The sequence below is a fragment of the Microtus oregoni genome, unplaced genomic scaffold (assembly GCF_018167655.1).
Source record: "Microtus oregoni isolate MIOR12 unplaced genomic scaffold, Mior012 000046F_ref0000063, whole genome shotgun sequence".
NCBI classification, from domain to species: Eukaryota; Metazoa; Chordata; class Mammalia; order Rodentia; family Cricetidae; genus Microtus; species Microtus oregoni.
In genome coordinates this window covers 297629-324796 of record NW_024543220.1, presented here as the reverse complement: position 1 = coordinate 324796, position 27168 = coordinate 297629, and the positions used below count along the sequence as shown (strand labels likewise).

At 45.3% G+C, this 27168-nt stretch overlaps 1 protein-coding gene across 5 annotated transcripts in view; it reads left to right on the top strand.

Annotated features, from left to right (window-relative positions):
• The window catches only part of LOC121435438 (homeodomain-interacting protein kinase 2), a 194834-nt gene that overhangs the window by 125886 nt on the left and 41780 nt on the right, over positions 1–27168 (top strand). For all 5 annotated transcript variants that reach the window (XM_041634756.1, XM_041634758.1, XM_041634757.1 and 2 more), the window contains exons 3-7: positions 12369–12492; positions 12894–13013; positions 14671–14757; positions 17310–17494; positions 22707–22869. In XM_041634756.1, coding sequence (XP_041490690.1) covers positions 12369–12492; positions 12894–13013; positions 14671–14757; positions 17310–17494; positions 22707–22869 — 679 coding nt within the window. The remainder of the gene's footprint in view (positions 1–12368; positions 12493–12893; positions 13014–14670; positions 14758–17309; positions 17495–22706; positions 22870–27168) is intronic.

Here is a 27168-nt window from a genome sequence, read left to right as displayed (position 1 = left end):
CAAAGCAGAAGAAAAACTTAGCAGAAGGAGCTGTGAGGAGATGTCACCAAAAGCCCATGGCTCTCTCTGCTTAGCTCTGTTCTTTCAAGTTTCTTCTTACACAGCCTGTCTGGAGCTTCGTGAGGCTGGGGATCCACTTCAGCCATCTTGTGTGTCTGCAGTATAAAGAACAGGCTGCAGAGCCCCTTTGAGGAGAGGGGACAGTGTGTAAGGGACAAGAGGATCTTGACATTCTGGGGTGTTCTTTGCTGTAGTTGTCTTTGCTTTCCAATCATTTTTGTTGTGTATGTCTCTGTATGTGTGCACGTGCACACAGTGAACACACCACGTTCTCTCATTCTCTTCGCGCTCTCTTCCCTCCCTCTTTTTGGTGTGACCATATGAAGGCCAGAAGTCAGCTTCGGCTGTCATTCCTCGGAGCCATCCCCATGGTGTTTTGAGACAGGATCTCGTGCTGGCCTGGAACTTCTGGTTAATCAGAAAACCCCAAGAGGGTCCTCCTCTCTCCACTCTCCAGAACTGGGCTTACAAACACGGGTTACTACTTCTGGGCTTCCATACAGGTGCTAGGAATCAAACTCAGGTCGCCTTGCTTATATAGCAAGCACTTGGTGTACTGAATCAACTCTTAGCCCTGCTGTATACTTCTTTGTGTCTGTCTTTCCCAACAAAAGTGAAACAAGATTTTTTAATTATTACAAGCACCTGGAATTTTATGAGTGAAAAATAAATCGTTATGTGGACACCAGCAGATCTCATCATTCGGGGTCCTGGGCTAGCTAGTAACTAACTGTCCACTAGCGTTGGTTGAGTGTATAGTTTGGCAAACGGCCCCGGCATACAGCTCACCCTGGCGCTGCAGTCCTGGACAGGCTCTCTCCAGCAACTTGACTTCCTGGTAAAATACCATAGACTGGAAGATTTAGGTCACCCGGGCCAGAAACAGGCAATGTAAGCAGAGCACTGCCAGGAAGGTGAGGATTCTGGGAATCTCAGGGCTGCTGAGTGTTTGTGAGATGAACTGTTGTGGCTTTTCCTAGAAAGGATCAAGTTGTTTCTTCCTAGGAACATTTCCCAGTGAGATATACACTCATAGTCAGGAGTTTGTTTTTATTTTTTCCTCTTTCCCTTCTTCCTTGGTTTTTACATGTTGTCAAGCCAAATTAGTGACAAATACATGTCTCTAACTGTGTATTTGCTCTGCTTTATCTCCTCTACCACATACTTGCGCATTGGAATGCTGGTGTCAGAATGTATCTTGGACATCTGAGAGCTGGCTTCAGTCCACCAGTATTATTAGAGGCCTTTGTGTTATAGTCAGTTTGTGTTCCAGAGCCAACTTTTTCTTCCATATGTAAGCACAGAACTAAAGTTTGGTTTTGATGGTGTCCTTGGCAGAGATGGAATATCCCTAGGAATCAAGGATTAGCACCGAAAAATACATGTGTATTAGTGCACGCACGGGAAAATCTTTCAGGGCTAACACTGCCAATACAAATCACAACAGCTACCCCTCTGGTTTGCTGAAGGCATTGTATTTAAAAAAAAAAAAAAAAAAAAAAAACCCTGGTTGACCTGGGACTAGCCAGGCTTGCATCACTGTTTATTTTTTTAATTGATTTTATTGAGCTCTACATTTTTCTCTGCTCCTCTCCCTGCCTCTCCCCTACCTTTCAACTCTCCCCCATGGCTCCCATGCTCCCAATTTACTTAAGAGATCTTGTCTTTTTCTGCTTCCCATGTAAATTAGATCCATGTATGTCTCTCTTAGGGTCCTTATTGTTGTCTAAGTTCTCTGGGATTGTGATTTGTAAGCTGGTTTTCTTTGCTTTATATCTAAAAACCACTTATGAGTGAGTACATATGAAAAGTGTCTTTCTGGGTCTGGGTTACCTCACTCAATATATTTTCTAGCTCCATCCATTTGCCTGCAAATTTCAAGATGTTGTTATTTTTTTCCGCTGTGTAGTACTCCATTGTGTAAATATACCACATTTTCCTTATCCATTCTTCAGTCGAGGGGCATTTAGGTTGTTTCCAGGTTCTGGCTATGACAAACAAAGCTGCTATGAACGTAGTTGAGCACATGTCCTTGTGGCACGATTGAGCATCCTTTGGATATATACCCAAAAGTGGTATTGCCAGATCTTGAGGAAAGTTGTTTCCTAATTTTCTGAGAAATTGCCAGCCACACTGACATCCAAAGGTGTTGTACCAGCTTGCATTCCTACCAGCAATGCAGGAGTGGTCCCTTTACCCCACAACCTCTCCAGTGTAAGTTGTCATCAGTGTTTTTGATCTTGGCCATTCTTACAGGTATAAGATGGAATCTCACAGTTGTTTTGATTTGCATTTCTCTGATGACTAAGGATGTTGAACATTTCCTTAAGTGTCTTTCAGCCATTTTAGATTCCTCTGTTGAGAGTTCTCTGTTTAGGCCCGTACTCCATTTTTTTTTATTAAATTATTTGTTCTTTTGATTACCATTTTCTTGAGTTCTTTGTATATTTTGGAGATCAGCCCTCTGTCTGATGTGGGGTTGGTGAAGATATTTTCCCATTATGTAGGCTGTCTTTGTCTTGTTGACCGTGTCCTTTGCTTTACAGAAGCTTTTCAGTTTCAGGAGGTCCCATTTATTAATTATTTCTCTCAGTGTCTGTGCTGCTGGGGTTATTTTTAGGAAGTGATCATCTGTGCCAATGCATTCAAGTGTACTTCCCACTTTCTCTTCTATGAGGTTCAGTGTGGCTGGCTTTATGTTAAGGTCTCGTTTCTATAGATGCAGAACTGTTTTCCTGGCAGCCTTGCCTGTGAACCAAGACTATATTCTCTTTGTAGGTGGTACCCTAAGGTGTTCTCTAGCCCTTACTGTATAGGCTATTTTCTACGGATTTCTCGTGTTTCTGGTTCTAGTTCCTCTCAACTCGCCTTTTCCTTTCCACCCTTTAGATTTCTGCTGCTGTTTCTTGGTCTCCATGTTGCTTTGATGTAGCTCCATGCCTTCACTGCAGGTCACCAGTCTCAGCAATGGCTCAGAACTCATGACAGTATTGCCAAATCTCCTTAGTTTTGCAATAGAAACTTAAGATTTAACAACCCGTCTGAAATACAATTTTACGTTTTGATTGCTTCTGCCCCAGCCATACTGAGGTTACTTTCAATCTACATATATTTGTGGGAACAGACTTCTTCACTGCAGTTCAATTTGAGTATACCTTATTATATTAGTGATTATAAAATACTAGGGACTAATACAGTTTCTTGCTTCCAAGGAGTTCAAACCGCTTTATAATTCTACTGGCCATAATTTATCTTCATAAGCTACTATACAGACAAGAGAAAAAGTAAGATTAATAATCACATTTTATAGAGGGTGAAATAAAACTAGGAGAAATTGAGTCGCATTTTCCCAGAAATGCTCAGCTCTCCCTGGGCTCTCTAAATGAGCTGCAGACTGATCACCCATATTAGGAATGCACGTGAACCTTGCTTTATCCGAGCACTGTGAACAAGGGTAAGACCTTGACTCTGGGCCACTGGTTAGCTGAGGCTACTGGAGTGAGCAGAATATGTGCCTGACTCCTGCATCAAGACCTCTGCTGCACTGAGTGTTGGGAGCACACACAGGGTCGGCTCTCTTCACTGGATCCTTAGGCCTCTTCCCTGGGCTTTGTTCCCAGGGCATCACTCTGGCATCACAACTACCAGCTTGATAGAAGGACTGCCCACAGCACAGGACAGGGCTGCATTTTCAGTCCTAGCCTTGTAGCTTTGTGCATGCTGCTGCCATCTATTGCCAAATAAACAGAAGACTGGGGTCTAGGCCCAGTTCTGTTTCTGGAGTGAGGTGAGCGGTCTGTGACTGTGGGTTCCAGTGTGTAAGAGGAAAAGGCATCCTTGAGATGCCAAAAAGGAGCAAGGGAAGTAACAGTGTTGAACACATTCCTAGCATAAGCGAGGCTCTGGGTTGAATGCAGAGCACCAGAAATGAAAACAGAAAAGGTGTTCTGTTTGTTTGATTGCTGCCATATAACTTAAGATTACCAGGCGGTGGTGGTGCACATCTTTAATGCCAGCACTTGGGAGGTGGAGGCAGGTGGATCTCCATGAGTTTGAGGACATCCTGGTTTACAAGAGTTAGTTCTGGGACAGCTAGGGCTACACAGAGAAACCCTGTCTTGAAAAAAAAAATTAAGTCAGATAATAGGGGACTTAGTGTTTTCAGTGTTGTTTGAGTGCCATGCCTTGCCCTAGATAGACCTTATGTGAGGTATTTTCTATTATGCTCTATTTAATCTTCTTTCTGGAACCTCATTCTGGAATGAGATATATAGCCAGTGTCTAATAGCACTAGGATTAGACCCATGGTCACGGGGCTCCTGACTGCAGTCTTCATGTCTCTCCTGGAGGCCAGCCTCTGCAGGGTCACATGATCTGAACTGATCTAGGAATAACTTAACTCTTGTGCAGTCAAGAGAGTAGTGGAGCTAAATATCAAAGCTTTACTGATTATTGTGTTGAAATTGACAGATTTTTTTAAAACTCTCCCGTAGAACAATGGAGTGTTCAGTGTCCTGTAATGGTCATGTTGGAAAGGAACACTAGCTCTCTTGCTTAGGGAACAATTTTGTCTGACACTTAATGTATGTGTCTAAAGTATTTTTGATATCCCAAAATAGTAATGGTTGCATGAGGTGCCACCATGGCAATGAATGTGTGAAGCAGCCATGTCATATGAGTGATCCGCGGAACAGAGATCCATGTGTGCAGGGTTCTTCCTGCACCGGCCACCCTGAGATCCATGTGTGCAGGGTTCTTCCTGCACCGGCCACCCTGAGATCCATGTGTGCAGGGTTCTTCCTGCACCGGCCACCCTGAGAACAGAAACAACCTCCATGGATTGACACAGCCCTCCAAACCTAGGGAAGCCAGGGCAGTGTGCTTCTTGTCACAGCAGCTGCCCAGATGATGCTGCCAGCCTTGGGGGGGAGCTGCTGGGAAGCTGCGTTTGGGAGTCATTCCTTCTAGAAATGTGTAGTAAGTGCCTTCCATGCCCTGGCACTGGCAATACAGCCATGACACAGGGGAGGAATACTCACTGCCTGTGCCTGGACGTTGCCCCTGCCTTGCCACATACCAAGACTGCTCAGACCTCTTGTGGGAAGCCCCCAGCTCTGTCTTTCCTCTCCCAGTTTGCCCTTCTTCATATCCTATGTACACATTTCATGTGGTACAGCTGTACTGTCTGCATGAGGCTGCCTCTGACTAGACAGTGACCTCTAAAGGAGCCCCAGAGTTTGGTTTCTTGTTTGATCTTCAGCCCCCAACATAGTGCCTGGCACATAGTAACACTGAATAATAGTGGCTCATAGCTGAATATTTGAATAAGGGAGGGAGGGAGTACAGCTGAAGCCAAAGCCCGATTTTGAATGACTTCTGGCCAGAGCGGGCTCATGAAATAGTGGACACTTTGACCGCCATTGAGCACGTGTCAGAGAAGCGGAGCAGAAAGAAACAAACTTTAGAAGTGACTTGTGAGCCTCCATGAGTTCAGAGCCTTGTTGTTTAACAGCACGGGAACAAGGTATCTGCAGAATCACAGCAGAGTGGACTCCTATTCCCAAGAATTGCTGGCAACCAAGGAGAGGAGTGGCTTTTTTTTCTAATAAATTTTATTTACTATTATTAGTGCTATGTATGCAGTATCATACATGTGAAGATCAGGGGGCAATTGTGTGTCAGTTTTCTCCTTCCATCTTTGCCCTGATCCCAGGATCAAATTCAGATTGCAATAGGCTTGCAAGGCAAATACCTTTACCTGCTAAGCCACCTCACTGGCCTGGGAAGTATCTTTCTTTCCCGAGGATTCAAATAGCTATTGAAAGAGCAGCCCCAGTGTATATAGCTTGGAGTCTTAAATAAACGAGACACAGACCTTATCCTTACAGATTTAAAACAGGACGGATAGGCAAATAGCAGAATTTATTCTTTTATTGGAAACTATAATTTAGTGAGGCATGTGGTACACACTGTTAATCCTAACACTCAAAAGATAGAGGCAGGTGAATCTGTGAGTTCAGTGCTGGCCAGAGCTATCATGAGCTAGCCAATGAGCCACCCCCCCCCAATATAGAATTTTTAATTTCTTGTTGAGATATAAGAAATGGTTTCCATTTTCTTAGGTGCAATTTCTTTTAACTTGTATGTTTAAAAGATTTATGTTGCCCCAAATAATCACAGGGAGATTTCTTTAGGATGGCTCTTCGGGGGTAGCAGATGCTCAGTTAATATCTCTTGGAGAAGTCTGCCATTCATGTTTACATCTTGATCCACGAGTGTAGTCAGCAGTCACAAAGTGAGCAGCATATGTTTGAGTAGGGAGGATTGGAAGGGGTAGGGAGCGGGGAAAGATAGGTCAGAAATAGGTCTCATGTGTGGAACTTATTCTCTGAGATGTGAGGCAAGGCTGAAACCGAACGTAAGAGATGAGTTAGTGACTGCAATAGAGGGGTGGGCTGAGGAATGCTTGTTTTAGCTAGGAACTAAAGTGGGTTCTGAGCTGTGTGCAGCTTTGTGGTACAGTCTAGTGACCTCCTCTGTAGGGACAGTGATCCTCCCCTCTAAAAAAAAGAGGGCTTGGACTAAATCTCTGGACTCCTAGCCCTACAAGACCTTGGTACCAATTTCACTTTTCCACACTGCCACCTTTCTTGCTGTCCATTGATTTTAGCATCTGCAGCTGAGCACGGGATGCTATTGCACATGCCCCTTTGGGCCTCAGTGCCTGCTCATCCCTGGTTGAGTCTTCTGCAGCAGTGCGCAGGCTTAGTTCCTTGTGAAGACTCCCCTTCACTCTCCTTTGTCTGCAGTGCCTCAGAACTCCCAGCCTGACTCATGTTTTCACACTTTCTTATATTTAATCAAGGTTTATTCAATCAACACATCTGTATTGATTGAGTGGCTACTAAATGCCGAGCACTGTGCTGCCCTCGTGGGCTGGCTAGAGGGAGAGAGACAGGAGGAAGGTTACGGGGAAAGTGCTGTAAAGTGACATTTATGGTACTGGAGATGGAGACTAACTGGTGTCAGGGGAGGTCTGTCTGTAGCGGTGACAATTAAGCAGAGATGTGAAGGATGTGGAGGCAGCTGTTGGAGAGCTGTGGGGCAAGCACAGAAGCAGAAGCAACTACGTTACCTGAAGGCTGCAGGCCCACAGGTGCTTAAGGTGTTCTGGAAGTCGAAAAGAAACTGCTGGCACCAGAGCCTATTGAGCTCGGACAGTGATTTGAAGTGACAGTGGAAGGGCAAGCTGGGTCCTTAATTGGGGAGGGTGGTGTTCATATATTCTGAGTGCTGCAAGAGCCTCTGAGGACTTGAAACACGTGGCTATTGGAGCCAGCACCAAGTGAAGCAGTCGCTGGGGCCAGAGCAGTGCCAGGGGAGAAGAGGAATAGGAACTGATTTGAGGTAGACTTTGGATGTGGGCACACGGATGAAGTGGGTGGGGGGGGGAATAAAGGGAACGGGGAATAGGAGACCAGTCCTGGGTGGGGATGGGAATGTTGGATCCATTTAGCAGAATGAGGAAGACAGAGGAAGAACTGTGAGTTTTGACATGACTGTGATAAAGCATATGAGGTTCCAGGCTGTCAGATATGAGCCCAGAGCGGTAAAGACAGTTCAAAATGAGACTGAGATTTAGATGTAAAATTTAAACCTCTAAGGGCTAGCACGATTGCTCTGCAGGTTTCCTAGTGCTGCAAACAAGGACCACAAAATGCATGGCTTGACACAGCAGCTACTTTGTTGCTGTTCAGGAGTCCAGAAGACCAAAGTCAGGATGGTAGCCCTGCCTTTTTGTGGCTGTAGACATGAAAAACATCTAGCATGGCACATATCATATCTCAACCGCCCCTACTTTGGAAAAGTCGCTCCTCTTTTTCATGTGCAAGGCTGCTTGACTTGTGGCACGTAAATGCAATCTTTTCAGTATCTGTGCTCAAATTTCCCTATCCTGATAAGGACATCAGTCATTGGATTAGAACCCACCCTCTATGGTACAGCTTCATCTTAACTAATTATACTTATAACAACCCCATATCTAAATAATTAAGATTTCGATATACCTTTTTTGTAATACTGGAGAGTGAGCTGAGAAACTTGGGCTTGCTAGGTAAGTACACGACCCCTGAGCTGTATCCCCAGTGCAGCATATTATTTATGTTGAACAAAAAATCTTGAAAATCACTTGGAAATGAACAGAAGGAAAAGAACAGGGGACATGAAGCAGTTGGATGAAGGAGGAGGATGTTCTAGCAAAGGGTATTAACAGGTAAGAAATTTGGGTATGGTAAAGTGGCCCCTAGAAAGCTAGGGAAAGCTATTGGAAAGCAGGAGCAAAAGGCAGTTGTATAGGAGAAGGCAGCCCTCCAATCCTAGAGCTGAGATGCTGGCCAATGTATATGACAAGGCCATACTAATCTTGGTAGTATGGACTCGTGAGTGTAGACACATCTGAAGCCCACCAGGAAAAGTTACAAAGTCAATATGTTGTGAAGAGGGAGGAACTCTAGGAGGCCATTGCTATGAGAAATGGTGTGTGGAGGAAGCAGATTCTCCAGCTCACACAGAGAGAAGGCTTAAGGAAAGATGTGTGTTTGAGGTTTGCTTACATTTGTTTACTTTGTCCTTGCATTCTGTTTTGTTTTACCAAAGTAGGCGCTGCTGAGGCATGGTGTGTGCTGTGCTAGATGCTCTCTCATGTTTTCTACTCTTGTCCCTTGTTTTAGTGTTGCCTTTCTACCTTGGAAGGCCCTTCATAGACAGACCTGGTTTCTGTTTCTTTTGTCTTCATTCGTCTAGCCAGTGCTTAAGTATATAATCGTTATGGTCAAAGCAAAAAAATATTCTGCTGTATGTACATACCATAGTACCATGAGTGGCTGTCATTTCCTTCTCCTGTAGACTGAGAAAGAACAACATTCACAGGCCCTGCTCATATAGGCAGTTGCAGAAATCTATATCTGGTGTTTCTTACCAAAGGACATCACCAAAGTGTCTGCAGGGCATGCCCCGATGTTTATATCATTCATAGCCCTAGGAACAGAGGCCTGATTGAGAGATTGGAAGCTGTCAGCATGGAGGCCACAAGAACCAGTCAATTAACTTGACAGGGATTGCCCACTGTCAGATGCAGGGAAGACTCTAGGGACCTAGACACACCTGTTCTTGACACGGGGGCTGGAGGCTGGGATGTGATGCATCCAGACACAAGGACCATAGCTGGCAGGCTGCTGAGGAAAGCCTGAGTAGGAACTCTTTTGGACAGACCTGAACCCACATGTGACTCTAGAACAGAGAGGAGGAAGAAAAGCAGCTTGTAACACTCATTTTTCTCTGATATTCTTTTCAAGCATCCCCTTCCTAAGAGATGTGATTTTTTTCTTAAATGAATAGACTATCTCCAAAGGCATCTGCCAGCTATCTCATTAGTTACACATCATGAGAAATAGGTTTGGGAGTCCTGGACTAGGGTCTCCAAGATACAGGTGACTTAGGCAGGTGATGGGATCAAAGCTCATCGAGGTGGGCATACATTGTAGAACAGGCATAGGCATCCCCAGCTTGTGGATGTTGGTGAGCACGAGCAACCTCAGTAGCCCACACACATAGGTACCAACTGCACTAAAGCAAATGAAGGCTGAAGCGGGAGGGGCTGGCAGCTGCTTCTAACAGGGAATGAGTGGGGATAGGAATACCTTTTAGATGGCATCAAGGCACTTTTGTTCCTAGTGGTGATGTTCCTCTGTTCTAGCCAACTCTCCCTCACCCTTAAGAAATGCCTAAGACAGTTTACTTAGAAGTGACTTCATTTGGCTCCCAGTTTTGGAAGTTCCATTATAAGGATTGACTGAGGCAGCACACAGGCAGGAGTATGTAGCAAAGCAAACCTTTCATACCACATGGGAAAGACTCAGGGGTAAGTGACCCACAGTCTCTTATAAGGACGTATCCCCAGTAAAATTTCCACTAGGTTCAAATTGCTAAATATTCCACCTCCTTCCAATGGTGCCACACTGGAGACCAACCCCTAAATTGTAACACTCTTCTTGCTACTCAGAGCAACCGTAGTAGCACCACAGAAGCACACATATATCTGAAAAATAAACCAAAACTTTGCAGCAAAACACTTGGGATTTTGTTTTTCAATACTATTTCTTAAGGGAGATAACTCACTTGGTAACCTGAGTTTAATCTCCAGGACCCCTGTAATAAAAGCCAGAAATGAGCCAGGTAGTGGTAGTGCACACTTTTAATCCTAGCACTCTGGAGATAGAAGCAAGTGGATCTCTGCAAATTCAAAGTCAGCCTGAGCTACAGAGAAAGTTTCAGGATAGCCAGGGCTACACAAAGAAACCCCATCTCAAAAAAAAAAAAAAAAAAAAAAACACCAAATAACCAAAACCCAGGAATAATATGTATGCTTGTAATTCCATCTGTAGTATTAAGGGGCAGCAGGGCTGTGTTCCCGGCACCCGGCCGCCCCCACGGCTAGCTTTACCCAAAATAATTACACGGAAACTGTATTCTTTTAAACACTGCTTGGCCCTTTAGCCCTAGCCCTTACTGGCTAATTCTGTTATCCTGATCAACCCATCTCTAATAATCTGTGAGCGCCGGTCTTACCGGGAAAGGTTCAGCATGTCTAACCTGGCGGCTTGCTTCATGGCGTGTGTCTGCCCTGGAGTAGGGCATGGCGTCTCTCTCAGGCGTCTGCTCCCGAGAGGAGAGCTGTGGAGTCTGAGCTCACTTCCTCTTCCTCCTGGCATTCTGTTCTGTTTACTCCACCTACCTACATCCTAACCAATAAAATGGGCCAAGGCAGTTCCTTTATTAGCCAATGACCTTCCTCCATCATCCATCACTAGGAAGACAGAGACAGGCAGCTTCCCTAGGGCTTGTTTCCCAGCCAGCCTAGACTTTTTGGTAAGTTCCAGGCCAGTGAGACAGCCTGGGTAGCTCCTAAGGACTGAAACCCAAGGTTGTCCTCTGGCCTCCATATACACACACATGGTAGCAATAAGGGCAAATCTAAAAAGAGGTGACGATGGCTGTTTTATAACCAAAAAGTATTGCGCTAGAAGGAGAAGATGTGAGGCTGATAGAAGTGGTTTCCTTTCCTTTCCTTTATCCCAGCAAGGAGAAAAGCGACCAAACTTGCAGAAAGACCCTTGGCTCTTCACTCCCACCCCACACCCCAGCTTCTAAAGTGTGGCACAGTAGTGCTGCTGACCCGGCTCTGTGGCATGGAACCTCCTAAAGGAAGCAGGTTAAGCTAATGCATTTCATTATCAACACAATGCACTGAGCACATTCGAAGCAGCTCAACTGTAGTTACCCCTCAAACCCTGAGCCTGTCTCGTACCAAAGCATAGTATTACCTAGTCAGGACAGGTGCTTAAGACAGAAGGTATAGGTGCTGGAGACATAGCTGGTGCACTTTCAGAAGACCCAAGTTTGGTTCCCAGAATCCATGTTGAGTAACTCACAACTGCCTCTAACTCCAGCTCCAAGGGACCTAGTGTCCTCTTGTCCCTCAAACAAATACACACACACATGTACATTAATAAAACTTAAAAGAAGGTATATTTTGTAGTCTGGTTTTGGATACCAAATACATGTGCACTTTCCTCTTTAAAATTTCTTTGAAATTTCTAGCATGTGACCTTGTCTGTCATTTGCAGGGACATTAGGTCCTACAGTCAGAAGTGATCTGTTTGGTGGGTTTATAATGGAATTCTGGTTGACTCTCAAGATGGTCTATTCATGAATGGGGTTCAAAAGTTGTAACATTGAAGAACTTTCATGGAGATTAGCCACTTAGAAACTGGTGGGAAGAGTAATAGCAGTGTTCCTTTGAGGAACTGTGACACAGATGCCTGAAACAAAGACCATGAAGAATGGTTATTGGCCTTAACTGCCTTATTTTCAGTGGGGGCAGCTATTTTTATGTATGCCTGAAAGTAGACTGTTTCAGAATTCCTTTTTAAAAACCAGGCATTCTTTATAAAGAATTCCAGGTGTTCAGCTACAAAAACTAACTCCCTACTGCTTCCGCTGTTGTTATCAGTTCATGAGCTTGTGGCCAGAGTGTGATGGTGTGACGCCCACAGACATGCGTCACCCACCTGCCCCTACTCTGCACTGCCAGGCTAACTATGTCCTCTTCTAACTAGATGATAAAGGCAAGGTTGGAGACATCATTGCAATGCAGGCCTCTCTCAAAGACCACAGACCACACAGGCATTCATGGTGTTCCCCAGGAGAGAGCTAGAGCACCAATGGTTCTTCCCATTGTTCCTCTCCAGGGCCCCTGAGATCATCCTTGGTTTGCCATTCTGTGAGGCTATTGACATGTGGTCCCTTGGTTGTGTCATTGCTGAGCTGTTCCTGGGCTGGCCGTTATATCCAGGAGCTTCCGAATATGATCAGGTAGGTCTGGGTGACACAAGAATTCACTGTGTGGCTTCATTCTCCATCCAGACAATCCTAGATTACCATTTCGCTTAGACCCTGGCCTCTGATATTCTTAAGGGCTGATTTACTGTCTCTCTTGCCTGGCTTCCTCTTATCTCCCCACTGTGTGTGTGTGTGTGTGTGTGTGTGTGTGTGTGTGTGCGCGCGCGCGTGTCTGTCTGTCTGTTTCTTTGCTCCTTTGTTTTCTTATCTCATCTCTCCACCCTGTGTATGTGTGTGTGTGTGTGTTTCTTTGCTCCTTTTTTTTTCCTCTAAAACTAATAATTCCATTTTTTCTCAAAGCCGCTAGAGTCATCAGTATACCATATGTACAGTGACAGGAAAAGCCCCGACCTCTTTCTCATTTTTTCTTGCAGATTCGGTATATTTCACAAACACAGGGTTTGCCAGCGGAATATTTATTAAGTGCAGGGACAAAGACAACTAGGTTTTTCAACCGTGACACCGACTCTCCATATCCTTTATGGAGGCTAAAGGTAGGAAAAACACCCCTCCATTCCACTCTGGTGGCCCAATAGTGAAGAAAGAAGGAAAGACAAAAATGAGCTTTTGATATTTTCAAATTGATAGCTTTAATTTGACCAGCAAGATGGGAATGTAGAATATAGTTGTGAATGCAAGGTGTGGCTGGATCTGAATGTTTGAAAGACCTGTTCCTTTGGCCTCCTGCTGCCTGAGAGGCTGTATCCCCTGGAAAGACTGTTGGATTTATAGGACTTGATCCCTGGTGACTAATTTGTGCTAGCTAGATGAAGCTGCCATACCTCACCTTTAGGGAGCTCACTGTCCATGGGGGTATAGGACTAATGCCCCAAGCTCTGGGCTACCAAATGGAGTATCTTCCTCCTGGGAGGAAAGAATGTGAGAAACACAAGTGATCCAAGTGAGCCAAGAAAAAGCTAGGCCAGGGGCCAAGTTGAGGAAGAATATTTGTACTGGGCCCTGTAGGGTACAGAGGGAATTTCCTAGTATAGACTGGTGGACATTGCCCAGGCAATGAAAGCAGCCTAAGCAATGCAAATGTTACAAGCCCTTGGGATGAGGGCTGATCTGATTCATCCAGGCCCTGCTGGACACCATGAACTCTTGGTGATTTTACCTTAATGGAAACATATTTTGCATTTACTTTAACCTGTGTCTCATAATTAAAATTAACATACTTTTCCTGGGAAGGAAAAAGTAAAAAAGACCTTAAGTATGTTGTATGTTCATTTTTTTGCAGTAGGTTTAATTTTAGTGGGTTTGGTTTGGTTTGGTTTTGACAGGATCCAACCAAATCCTAATAAAGTTTAAAGATAATACTTTCAAAAAGTTGGGATTTGGAAGTTAAGCAGGTGCTAGGCTATGAACAGATCTCCTGACATTCAATAATTATGGCAGTAAGTTGTCAAGGTCAGGTCCAGTAAGAAAAAGTCTGTAGACAGAAGAAGAGCCCAGGTTAGGCGTAGGAGATGACTACTTCTGTGTTTACCAGGAAACTCGTTCTTTGAGTTCAGCTGCTCTTAGGGATTGGGCTGCTTTAAGTGTGCTTAAAGCCAAAATAAATTACCTTAGATCCATGAATGAGTCCAAATCCCATGCCAAGTCGCCACGGTGGGTTCCCAGCCAATAGTGTATTGGGGGTCTTTGGGGGAGCAGCACAGAGCACAGGCTCTGCAAACAGGTGCCACTTGTTGGCCAGGGGCTCTGATAGGTCCCGGAGCTATGTATTCTTGTGTTCCCATATATCGTAGAAGGGGAGAGCAGTCGTCCTAATGGTCATGGTTATGAGGAGCATTTAGTAAGTTAACGTGCCTTGAAACATCTAGGAGCTGTAGGCATAAGGGAGTGTTAAATAAAATAAAAATTTAAAGCATGTCAGGAAGGACGCTGGTCTTCCACAGTGAAATCTTACCTTCAGCTTACAGAAAGCTGCAGGGGCATGAGAGTGTTGCTTTCCTGCTCTGTTTAGAATCTTTAGTAGCTGTATCAGAGTAGGAAGGAAGATGAGATGTAGTGTGGACGGGTAGAACGGAGCCCAAGTCTCCTTCCCTACAAGGTGAGGAAAAGACCCTGGGGCGAAGCAGGAGCTCGAGCACTTGAGATGTAGTGACTAAGAGATGCTGTCTTACCAGGTTTTCCTTTTCTAAACAGACACCAGATGACCATGAAGCTGAGACGGGGATTAAGTCAAAAGAAGCAAGAAAGTACATTTTTAACTGTTTGGATGATATGGCCCAGGTAAGCTCTGTGGATGTGTGTGCGGTACAGCACTTTAAAATAGACGCCTTCAGGGCAGGGCTTGGTGCTATCTTACTCCCAGAACTCGGTCTCTGTGAGTCTGAGGCTACGTGGTGAGTTCAAGACAGCTAGAGCTAAGTAGAAAGACCCTGTCTTAAAAAACAAAAAATAGCTGGGTGGTGGTGGCGCATGCCTTTAATCCCAGCACTAGGGAGGCAGAGGCAGGTGGGTCTCTGTGAGTTTGAGGCTACAAGAGCTAGTTCTAGGACAGGCTCCAAAACTACAGAGAAACCCACCTCAAAAAACCAAAATCAGTCAATCAATAAAAACCCACCAGCAATGAGATTTATTCAACAGCAGGATAGAGTAGAAGCCCCCACTATCCTACCTCATTGACTTTACTTTTGAACAATATATGCCAGAGTTAGTAAAAAACTGAGCTCAGGAGTCCTCGTGAAGAAAGGGAGGATGGGTTATACAAGCCAGGTTGGTAGGGGAAGGACTCAGGGGTATGGGGCAGAGGTCAAGGTCAAGACAAAGGAGTCCACAGAGACTGCTAACCTGAGTTTGTAGGAGCTCACCAACTCTGGACCTGCATGGGACTGACCTAGGCTCTCTACTTATGTGTAGCTTGGTCTGTTTGTGAAGTTCCTAGCAGTGGGATCCGTCCCTGGTGCTTGACCTGGTGTTTGGGAACCCAGTCCCCATGGTGGATTTTCTTGCCCAACCTTGATGCAGGGGGAGGAGTTTGGTCCTGTTTCAGCTGGATGTGCCCTACTTTGCTGATTCCCATGAGAGGCCTGCCTCTTTCTGAATGGAGTGGAGAAGGAGTAGATGGGCTATGGGCAGCTTAGAAGGGAACAGAAGGAGAGGAGAGAGAGGAAACTGTGGTCGATATGTAAAATACATGGGAAAAAAATTAGAAAGGAAGGAAAGAAGAAAGGATAGCTCCATTGTAATGGCCAGCCTTACTAATGTGGTGCTAAAAGGGCCTGAACCCATGGCCTGCATGTGCTAGGCAGGCATTCACTGCCGAGCTGAGAAGTCCTGCCCATTGCAGTGTTAGAGTTGATGCCCTTGGTTCAGTGTGTCAGTTTATAGGGCCTCTATAACAAGATAGAGTGAATTGGAGGGCTTAAGACAACACCCATGTATTCTCTCATAGTTCTGGAGGCTAAAAGTGTATGGTGTCAGTGTCCTCAGAACCACAGTCCTTTTGAAGGCACTAGGGAACCCCACTCATATGCCTGGCTGCTCGTGGCTCCTAGCAGCCTTGGCATTCCTTACCTGCAACTGCATCACTCTAACCCTTACCCTCCACCGGCTCTTATCCCTGTGTCATCTCTGGTCTCAGTGTCAGATCTCTTCTCCTATAAAAGCACTGGTTATTGGATTTAGGACCATCCTAATCCAATATGGCCTCATCTTAACTTGATTATATCTGCAAAGACCCTATTTCCAAACAGGGTCACATTTATAGCTTCCACAGATCAGGACTTGAATTTAAGCTTTTAGGGGAATCCAATTCAGACCACTACACTCAGTCACTGTCAGCTCATGAGCAGAGGCTTTTTCTTACCTTTGTGTCAGAGATAATTCCAGATCACTGGGTATTTTTAGTTAGAGACTAGTCCAAACTCAGAGCAGCCCAGAATGAGTTTTGTGTTCAGATACTGAGAAATGAAGTCGTAGTGCACCTCTTGGCAACGATGAGTGTAGCCAGGGCCTCTGCTTCCGAGGAAAGTGCCCTTGTCAGTTGATTAGTAGCTTAAATGGCCTGCGAAAACTGGAATTGCTTCCCAGAGCCCCTCTTGAAAAAAAAATAGAAAGCACCACGAAGCAAGCCTTTTAAAGGCCATACTAGTAGAGACCTGGCATTGGGAGAATAGTCCTGTGTCCAGGTACACCTCCTTGGCCGGAAGTGACTGCAGGGGACACAGAAACTAAAATCTTTCTGGTTCCAATTCAGGGGCTATGAGAAGGGAGATGTCATGAAGGTGAAGGAAGAGGGAACCCAGGCTCTTTCTCCCTCCACGATTGGATGAACTTTTTTCTATCTTCTATGCTATATCTTAGAAATTCTGAGGTAGGGGTGTGTGTGTGTATTTCTTTGTCATTATTTGATTGTAGTAAAACATACAGCATAAAGTTTCTCATCTTAGCCTTTTTTAAACATAAAGTTCAGGAGTATTTGTTATGCAATCAGTCTCCAGAACCTTTCATCCTGTGGTTATTTTTAATAAGGTGTGACAAAAGCTGCATTTTTCTTGGCCAGTTAAAACAGGAGCAGTTTTGTGCCTTATCACTGGGATATATTTACAAGTATCAACCATGGTAGCGTCTTTCTGCCCTCACCGCTACCTGGTGCCTGACTGCCTCGGCCATTCTGTTCTTACAGCATAAGAAACCATGACCTACAGACAGTGGCAGCACACAAGACCATGGCTTCCACTGGGGGCCGTCTGCCTTCTGGCAGCTGAGATGGGCTTGAGATCGAAGGAGGTTATAGGGTATACTCTGCCTCTTACGCCCCTGTCCTTGTTTGCTTCCAGGTGAACATGACAACAGATTTGGAAGGGAGTGACATGTTGGTAGAGAAGGCAGACCGACGGGAATTCATTGACCTATTAAAGAAGATGCTGACCATAGATGCTGATAAGAGGATCACTCCCATCGAAACTCTGAACCACCCCTTTGTCACAATGACACACCTGCTCGACTTTCCCCATAGTACACAGTGAGTGTCCCGCTTGGTCCTTTGTACCGGGGCAGCACTCTAAAGGCCCAGATAGTAAAGACTTCAGGCTTTCTGGCCCTCTGGTTTCTGCTGTTGCAGTGCAGTACAGTTGCAGTTGAAAGCAATTATGATCCATCACATAAGCAAAGCTGGGGATCCGTGTTCCCAGAAAGCACTTAGAAAACTTATAAGGGCTATATTGGACCTAAGATTGCAGTTGTAGCAAAAGGAGGGAACATGGGAGACCTTGGGACCAGATGAACTTGGGTATCAGTGCACAAAGGAAGAAGTACACAAAACAACAGTGCCCTGAAGCAGTCTAGCATCAGTACCAAAGTTAGTCCCAAAGCTGTCCTGGAGTGACCTGGTCTAGTCTGTTTGGATTTGTCCATTTCCTTGCTTGCTATGGGTTGTTAGCAGGTGCTGGGGTACACTGAGCTATGGTCTTCAGAGAAGACGGTATAAAACAATGGCTGTTACCAAGGAAGGAAGGAGTGCGATGAGGCAGTGTAACAAGGAGCTGACTCAGCAGGCCAGAAGACCCACGGGTGTAACCTCTGAAGGGCGAGGAAGAAGATGGAAGTGAGCAGTCAGGGCATTGCCTGTGTGAACTCTCCAGCATGACTAAACACTGGGCATAGGGACCCTGGGTGACATGCCGAGGCCACGGAACTAAGCTTGAGAAAGCCATGCCAAAAGGAGGATTTTGTCTTTTATTATCAAAAGCACAATGCAACTCATTAAAAGACTTAGAAGCAGATGAAATGGCTGGTTAGATTTGTGTTGAATACAGACCTAACTGCTAACATATCAGTAATCTAGAAAAAAAAATAATGTCTGTAATATCTTACAACGGGGAGGGTGCTGGTAACTTAGTGACAGCCGTTTTCAAGCAGAAACTTGTTGAGCAGATTGAAGATAAGTGTAAGCAGAGTAGTAGGTGGCCGCCTTACAGAAAGTGAGGCTGTGGAACAGGAGGGAGGACGCAGAGGAGTGTCGGAGGGACAAGAGGAAAGCTTCTGAAGAGCGGGGAAACTTGAGCAAAGACTAATGGGAAGAGCCTGGTAGCAAGCGAGAGGTTCAAGGGAAAGATAACTGTGGTCGGTTTCTTCTGAGCCGTGTTTAAGCTGGGGGAGAGGTGGGCCCTGCCACTAAAAGATGCTGGGAGAAGATACGGATGTCTGCAAGGTTCACTGGATAGCAGAGGAAAGTTGAGGGAGTTCCTGTCAGACAGTTTTTGTCTCTGAAATAGATGATGAGGCCACCTGTTAAGAACAAGAGGAGTGAAGGCTTTACCATCGGAGAACATTGTGATGATTGTGGCTGGAGCGGTGGCTCGGGATAAAGCATTAGCCACACAGATGTGAGCACTGGGGTTGGGAACCAGGCGGTCTGCCTATAATCCCAGAGCTCAAGAGGTGAAGATAGAGGATCCTGGGGGCAAGCTGGTTAGCTAGACTACTTGAAGAGTGGTCAAGAAAGGCATTCAGGGGAGCTAGAGAGGTGGCGCAGTAGTTAAGAGCCCTTCTGCTTTTTAGACAACCTGGGTTCAAGTCCCTGCACCCACATGGTAACTCAGAACTATCTATAACTTTTGTCTCAAGAGATCCAGTGCTTGCTTCTGGCCTCCCCGGGCACCAGACAAACACATAGCAAAACACCTATACGCATAAAAAATTTTAATTAAAAAAAAAAAGACACTTGGGGGCTAGAGAGGTGGTTCAACAATTAAGAGCACTTACTTCTCTTGCAGAGGACCTGGGCTGAGCTCCCAAAATCCACATCAGATCTATAATGATCTGTAACTCCAGCTCCAGGGGATCCAATGCCCTGTGGCCTCTTCGGGCACACACAATGCACATAAATTATGCATGCACACACACATACATATAAATAAAAGTAGATAAATATTTTTAAGAATTAAAAAAAGAAGATACTGTGTCAACGTCTGGCCTTCATATATACACACATATACAAACATACACATGCTCATACATACATATGCAGAATAGAATGTTAAGAAAGAAATTATGAAAGAGGGGAAGGAAGAGAGGAGAGAAACAGAGAGTAGGTAACTGGAGCAGAAGGTGACAGCAAACTAACCAGAGAAATACAGGAGGAAGCTGGGTGTGGTGGAATACATCTGTAATCTCAGCACTTGGAAGGCTGAGGAAGAGGGAAGGAGGTAGGAAGAGCTTTGAGCATTTGAGTCTGAGCATGAACTGATGTTATAAGTGACCATCCTACTCAAAGGCGTAGAGGAAACAGTTCAGTTTGTCCAGTTGGGCTGCTGCCAGGCTGTTAAGAGAAAAAGACAAACGGATAAGGAAGTTGATGATGCTGGTGATATAGTAATTATAATCCCAAATGGAAACTGTGGAAGGTTCACCTGAGGGGAAGGAAATTCATTAGATTCCAATGAATTGTGCCCTCTGGTCAACTCTGAAGATAGTTCTGATAATAGTTATAGTTAAGTGCAGCAGATGGGTGGAGAATGAGGTCAAGGAAACAGGATGCTTTCTCTTGAGACTTAATAGTCCAGTCTGAGGGCCCAAAGAGGGAGTGGTGAGGTTGAAAACAAGGTCCTGAGGCAGGAAGTGTAGGTGTTTGACAGGTCATCTGTGTGGCTACTGAAGTATTCCTGGGTGGTCAGAAAATAGCTTGGAGTGGAGACCACTCTGGTGGCTCAGTCTCTGTGAATGAGAAAGAGAGGAAGGAGGTCTTTTGTGGATGGGAAATGGGTTATCTCACCTCAGCCTGAACCCTGAGGTACCTGGGACATGAAAGCATAGATTCCCATCCTTGCATTTCTGCTGGGAAAGTAGTGTGCTCCCGAAAGCGGTGGTTCCCACAGGTCCCGATGACTGCTGAGAGAAGAGCGTGGAGACAGATGTTCTCAGAGCATAGGCAGCAGTACTGTGACCAAAATTAGAGTGGACTGAGTCTCCAGGCTGGACCCAACCCTTCCTAGCCTGACAAGTGGGCTGCAGCCTCCTCAAGTGTGTCTTCTGTCTCAGTTCTTTTCCATAGCAGTCAGTGAAGGAAGTCAACTTGCACTGCAAGACCCAGATGATATCTCTAATTCAGGGCACGCTTGGAACAGCCAAGTTCTAGTGTGAAGAAGGACCCTGCACCCAGCCCTTCCAAATTTTAACAACTGTGCCATTTCTCAATCGCAGGAGGCAGTTAAGGAAGTCTCAGTCTATCCCACAAAGCCAGCGCTCTATCTTTAGGAATAAAGCTAAATGATGGAGAAACAGTGAAGTGGGGGATCAGGGAGGTGGATGCCTCAGAGAGCTCCTATTGGCCATCTTAAGCCAGTGAAACAGTCACCCCAAAAAACTTGGGGCTTAGATGAGCAGGTCCGTATTCTTTGTGTTCAGTAAGGAAGCATCCATAGAGTTTCACTAAGGAGCCTTGACAATTTAGAACTTGGAAGGTCAGCCTGAAAAAGAAAGACAGGCCATCCCTGGGCCTATGTGAGAGTGGGTTGACTCTTTGTGGATTCTTAGAAGACCATGAAGAACAAGCTTGCAGGCCTGTGGACCCTTGGGGCTGGGCCTAAGCTCCTCTAACATATGGTTTTGCAGGTGAAAGTGAAAGCACTCGTCTCTCTCCAGCCAGGTTCTAGTTTGCGCATGGTTAAAGCCAGTCTTCTTGTAAACTAACCCAAAGTAGAAGTACTCGTCTCATCCTAACAGTCAAGATCAACCCATTGCAGCGGGGAAACTCTAGTCTGGAGACAAGCCTTGAGCCGTCACAAAATCACTGAGTGCTTTAAATGTGTTCCAAAAAGAATGCATGCAGCATGATTTCATTGTCTTTGCTCAGGATGAAAGCGCTCAGCAGTACTCGAGGTGCGCACCAGAGGCTGTGGTGGGCATGGCGTTGTTTACCAGTGAATATGGTTTCTCTTCTCTCTAGGACCTTCGGTTTGTTTGTTTACTATGCATTGTGTATCGAGCAGCCAGTGTGATAGTCATTAACTTAGAAAGAAGTAGCAATCTCTAGGTCATGTGCATGTTCAGTTTCTGAAATTTGGAAGGTATCTTTCTTAAAAAGCATATTCTGGGGTAGCCTACAAATACCTGTTTAATCCAAAATAGAACAGACCTGTAGTTTATATTCAGTTATTGCAATAGACATTTTAAATTGTAGATTAAATGCAGCTTTATCCTGAGCATTAGCGCTTGAGGAAAGTGAAGCTAACAGAAGAGGCAGTGTGTTAGGAGCAGAGTATGGAGCAGGACACAGTGGGTGTTCAGGAGCCAGAAGGGCCAAGGCCACCAGCGGCCTTTACACTTGTGCCTACACTGCTTTAATACTTTGTAGTTAGGGGTTTGGTTTTGATTCACCAAGACAATGAAGGAAGAAAAGGGGGAAAGAGTTCTACTTCATGAAACTAGACAAGAATTACACACAGAGACGAAAGGAAGGATTAAGGAAGTTAGGAATGTGTATGTGAGGGAGAGGTGGAGGAAGGAGTGAATTGCTAGTTAGTAATTCTCTTTCAGGCAAATTATCTGTCCTAAACATATGGCTTTACTTATAAAATTGAGACAATGATCATAATTCTGTCTTGTGGGTGGTGTAAGACTGAAATGGAGATTGCAACACATACCACTGCTCTCAGTGAAAATTAGTAATCATTATATATTCATTGCTTGGCAGGTTCCAGTGAAGCCAACCAGCTGCCTAAATTCATGACCCTGGGTGGGAGAATTACTTGGCTGACCTCTAGATGGTGCTAGTAGCCCAGGGTCGCTAGAATGGGGGGGGAGGGCATGATTTGGGGGTAGACAAGTTGGCTCTAAGGAAAGTGGAAGTAGGTTGTAGCAGCTCCTTGATATCCTTGGTTGGAGAGTCATCTTGTTGAATGAGAACGACACTGAGGATGAGCAGTGCAGTTGGAGGTGGAAAAGTAACGGAGGAAGATAAAATGCAGCATGTCTGTGATATGGGGAACCTGCCCATGCAGGATCGGGGAAGGGCAACAAGACAGTGGGGACTTCGCTCACACAGTGCTGACAGTTCCATGGGCAGACATTGAGAAGGCCAGGATTTTGAAACCAAAGAAAGCTACAGTGTTGCTTTGTTTTGCTGGATTAACCATTCTCTCCTTTTCTCACTGTTTTCTCTCCTTTCCCTCAATTTACCCCATCTCACCCTCTTTCTTGTCCCGTGTCTCTGCCTCTACCTTTTGCATAAACAGTGTCAAATCTTGTTTCCAAAACATGGAGATTTGCAAGCGCCGGGTGAATATGTATGACACAGTGAACCAGAGCAAAACACCATTCATCACGCACGTGGCCCCCAGCACATCCACCAACTTGACCATGACCTTTAACAACCAGCTGACCACTGTCCACAACCAGGTGAGTGGCAGACACCAGGGGAAGGTGGGCAGGGCTGTCACTGTGGGCATTAGGACTCAGTTTTCCCTACCAGACCCAGGCAGCTTTCCCAGTGTTATCCTTTAAGGTCTCTAAGCTGAAGTACTTGCTTCCTTGGTTAGTTTTTTAAGAGGTCACAGGGCTCTCTGTTCTGACTCCTGCTTCCTGAGATGGTACCTCTTCCCATTTTCCTCTGAGCTGAGGTGGAAATGGAGCCTGCTAAAAAGTTCTAGCACCAGCATGAGTCCCTCCCCGCACCCCTGTGTCCATATGGTCTTTATTCAGCAGCAGTAAAACCTGTCCATTCTCTAAGCCATAGAAAAGCCAGCTCTTGGGTCTGTCACCAGAATCCTAGCATTACCCAAGGGATACAGGAAGTTGACGTTTCCTTCACACAGATCCCCAACCTTCTATAGGTTGGAAGACTCAGCAACATAGAATGTTTGAAATACAGATGAGGCTCAGGAAATAGGCACCGAATGAAGAATCTCCCCACCCTAATTCACCCGCCTCCAGAATCGGAGACTCGAACTGTTACTCCCATCTTCCAATCTCATGAGTTCCCCAAAGAAGTATTCTCAGACATTGCAGTCTTAGTATCAACCTGTAATGATGATGGTGTTCCTGTGTGCTGTTGTCTCTTGTGCACAAGCACATACACACCTTCAGAGAAGAGAAATAAATACGTAAAGCTAATGTGTGAATGCCACCACCTGTTTGTCTACTTTTAGTTGGCAGGTCCTGTCACTGATGAGTCCCTGACCCCTGATCAGCCCTGTTCCCTTTCACCGTGCTGTTCCTCTTAGCTTGACTTCCAGTTTCTATCACTTCCTCTGCTCAGACTCAGCGCCGTCTGGAATATGCTGCCCCCTGGAGGCCGTCAGTGTTTTTGGTGCTGTCTTTAGAGTGAAGAGCTCATTTTCCTGCCAGCCTTGAGGTTAAGGCTTTTTTGCATCTAGGGCTTCTCAACCAGCGGTCACTGAGGTTTTCTTCATTACCCTGAGGCTTGCTTTTCCCATAAGTCTCCTTAGTAGACTCTTGATTCTAACTCCCTAACCTCAAATCCTCTGTCCCCATATGTCTCTTCCTTCCATTACCAAAGGATATAAGAAGGCTCACGGGAAAGGGAACCCCTCTGATCATGTGTCAGGGGTCATGTGAATCCCCCTGCCCCACCAGCCTTTCCATGGGTATATTCATAGGCTTCAGACTGGAGATCCCTGACCATATCAGAAAAGGTCACCTCCATGTTTCCTGTGCTAGGACACCCATACCCATTCCAAAGAATATCACCAAAACTGAAAAACACAAAGGCAGGTCCCAAATAAGAACACCTCTGTTTTCCATGGCTCTGAGACCCACAAAGCTGGCCAGGTTGGACTAAAGCAGAAAAGGCCGTTAACTTAGTGTAATGGTGGTGGCTTGAGCCCTGGGGAAATGAAATGCTGCCCTACAAAAGCATGATCCTGAGAACAAACTCTCCATCATCTGAGCTTTGAATTGTTGTCAGAAAAGAAAGTTCTTCCCATTATAACCCAGATTTAAGCTCTAAGGCATGCTTTCCCTCCCCTGATAACGTTACTGACAGTAAGCATTTATTGTGTCGGACTTTCTTCAGCATGGCATCATTCAGTCTTCCCAGCATTCATGTGGAATAGGTATTATCATTGGCAGTTTAGAGGCAGAAACGGAGGCACAAGGCAATTAGTCCTCTTCCTAAGGCAGCCTGCTGGTACATATGAGATAGGTTTGGCCTTTTGACGCCAGCAGTCTGTATCAGGGTCTGCACTCTTGAAACACATGCGCTGATGAATCCTGTGGAGGTCCCCAGATACTTTTCTAGATGGTATCGCTCTCTAAGTCCAACAAGACTTCTTTTTTTCATTAGTGACCCAGTGCTTTGTTCCTTCTCTGAGCTCCTTGGAGTTTTTCTACTCATTCTAAACATTCAGAAGTTTAGAAGCAAGAAAATACATCTACAGTTCTGTTTTAGTGGAAGGACATGGAACTAGTTCTGTGTTGCTCTTAACATATATCCAGCAGATATATAGGATCTTTTCCAAGTGCTCAGTATGCCATAATTTTTATGTACATTGAAAAACTGTTAGTAGCCGGGTGGTGATGGTGTACTCAGGATGCAGAAACAGGCGGATCTCTGAGTTTGAGGCCAACCTGGTCTACAGAGCAAGTTCCAGGACAGCTAGGGATATACAGAGAAACCTTGTCTCAAAAAAACATAAAACAAAACTGTTAGTAACATATTGAAGGGAAAGACCTCCCCCTGGGTGTTCTTGGCTTAATCCATAGGCTCAGCCACTTTACTAACTTTTCCAAGGTATCTCATTTTAGGGCATATCCTTCTCCCAGGAATTTCAACTGGGCTTACAGGTTAGACTCACATCCTGGTCTTACAGATGTCAAACTGTAAGATGTTTAAACATCTAGAATCACTTGGCCCATCTTTGCAACATAGGTTGCCAGTGAACTTGCTTTGTCTTCTCATTTGCCTTTGTTAGCCAGGATAGCTCTCAGCAGTCCTCTCTGCCTCTCACAGACAGGTGCGATCGCTCTGTCAGAACCTCGGAGGACAGAGTAAAAGTCTCTCTCACCTTCACACACACTTCCACCAGCTGATCCATAGCAGCATTGGAAACTGAGGGAAACTGTCAGCTGCTGCTGCTCACACTGGGGACTGGTGGTCCTGTCAGGATCTGCGTTTCACTTTTCTTTCCTTGAGTCTACAAAGAGCTCATCATCTCCATGGTGAAACTTGAGCTAAAAGAGGTCCAGATCCAGGCTACACACATGAAGGCCATGTAAGGCAGGCAAGCAGAGGACCACAGTAGAGCCCAGGCCCTTCCCCCAAGTAGGCATCTGTCAGGATGCTGACTACACTGCCCAGCACATTGTGGCGGAAGTTGAGCCACACAACCACAGATTTGTACACGTGCACCATCAGGGAAGGCTCCAATTTGAAGCCCTCATACCCAGGCTGGCCCTACAGCACAAAGGCTAAGAGTTCTCTCTGAGTTTTTTCAGAGGATTCCTATGAGATGAATAGCCTATGCTCATAGAAAGCTAAGAAAACAGCAAGTAGATTAATCTGTCCCAAAGAAAAGGGTAGATGACATTTATCAAGGAAGATAACTGAGGGTCTATAGAAAGGAAAAAGTACTGAGCCAAGATGCGTACACCACATTCATGAGGCCACTGCTGGAATTTATGAGCAAATGATTAAGTGCAGAACAGGGTGCTGATGTGCAAAGTGGTCTTTAAGAGAGAATGATCCAAGGCTAGAGAGATGGCCTCTTTCAGATGACCTGGGTTCAATTCCTAGACCTACATTGTATCTCATAATCATCTGTAACTCCAGTTTCAGGATCCACAGTGCCCTTTTCTGGCTCTGTGGACACTAGGCACACACATGGTACACACATATATATATGTGTGTGTGTGTGTGTGCAACACACCCATACAATTTTTAAAATTAAAAGAGAGAGAATGATCCTGTGCCCAAGAATTAAAAGGGAAGTAGAGGGCAAGCTGTCACTAATCAGGCACTTAAAGGTCCGAGGTGGGCACCGGAGAACAAATGAGCAAAGCCAGTGGCCCTAGGGATATTTGGAAAGCAGAGGCATCAGAACAGTGACTGATTGGAGGCTGGGACAATGCAGTCAAATGGGGAGACATTAGTGCCATGGCCTCAAGCAGGGGACCTTCAGGGCCTGAGCAGCCAGGGAAAATAATGGTGTGGGGAAGACTGGAGATGAGTGTTATGTCATCAGTACTTAGAAACTGGCTCTTACGTGTGCACATGTGTCCCCCCGATACTTCCAGGAGGCATGGCGTGGAATGCTGAACCTGCATACACAGTTAAAATATGCAACTCAAGATCTAATTAAGTGTATCATAGGAGTTTGTAATCATTTTCAAATAAATTTATTATCTTGTACTAAAATTCAGCACAGAATTTAAGCATAACAAATTGTGCAGGGCTAAAGATGTAGCTCGGCAGTAGACTTGCCTAGAGCAGTCAGGGCTCTGGGTTTGTTTGATTTCCCCAGCACCACAAAATAAAAAAAGGAAAACAAGACTTTGACCTTTTTATGAAATTTGACCTTCTCTTGAAATTCTCTTTACACGTGTGTCCAGTATTTACTCACAGTCCACCTCCTCCTTATCCCATAGCTCTTACAATCTCTAGAGTAGTGGTTTTCAACCTTCCTAATGCTTTGACCCTTTAATACAGTTCCTCATGTTGTAACAGGAACTCCCAACCAT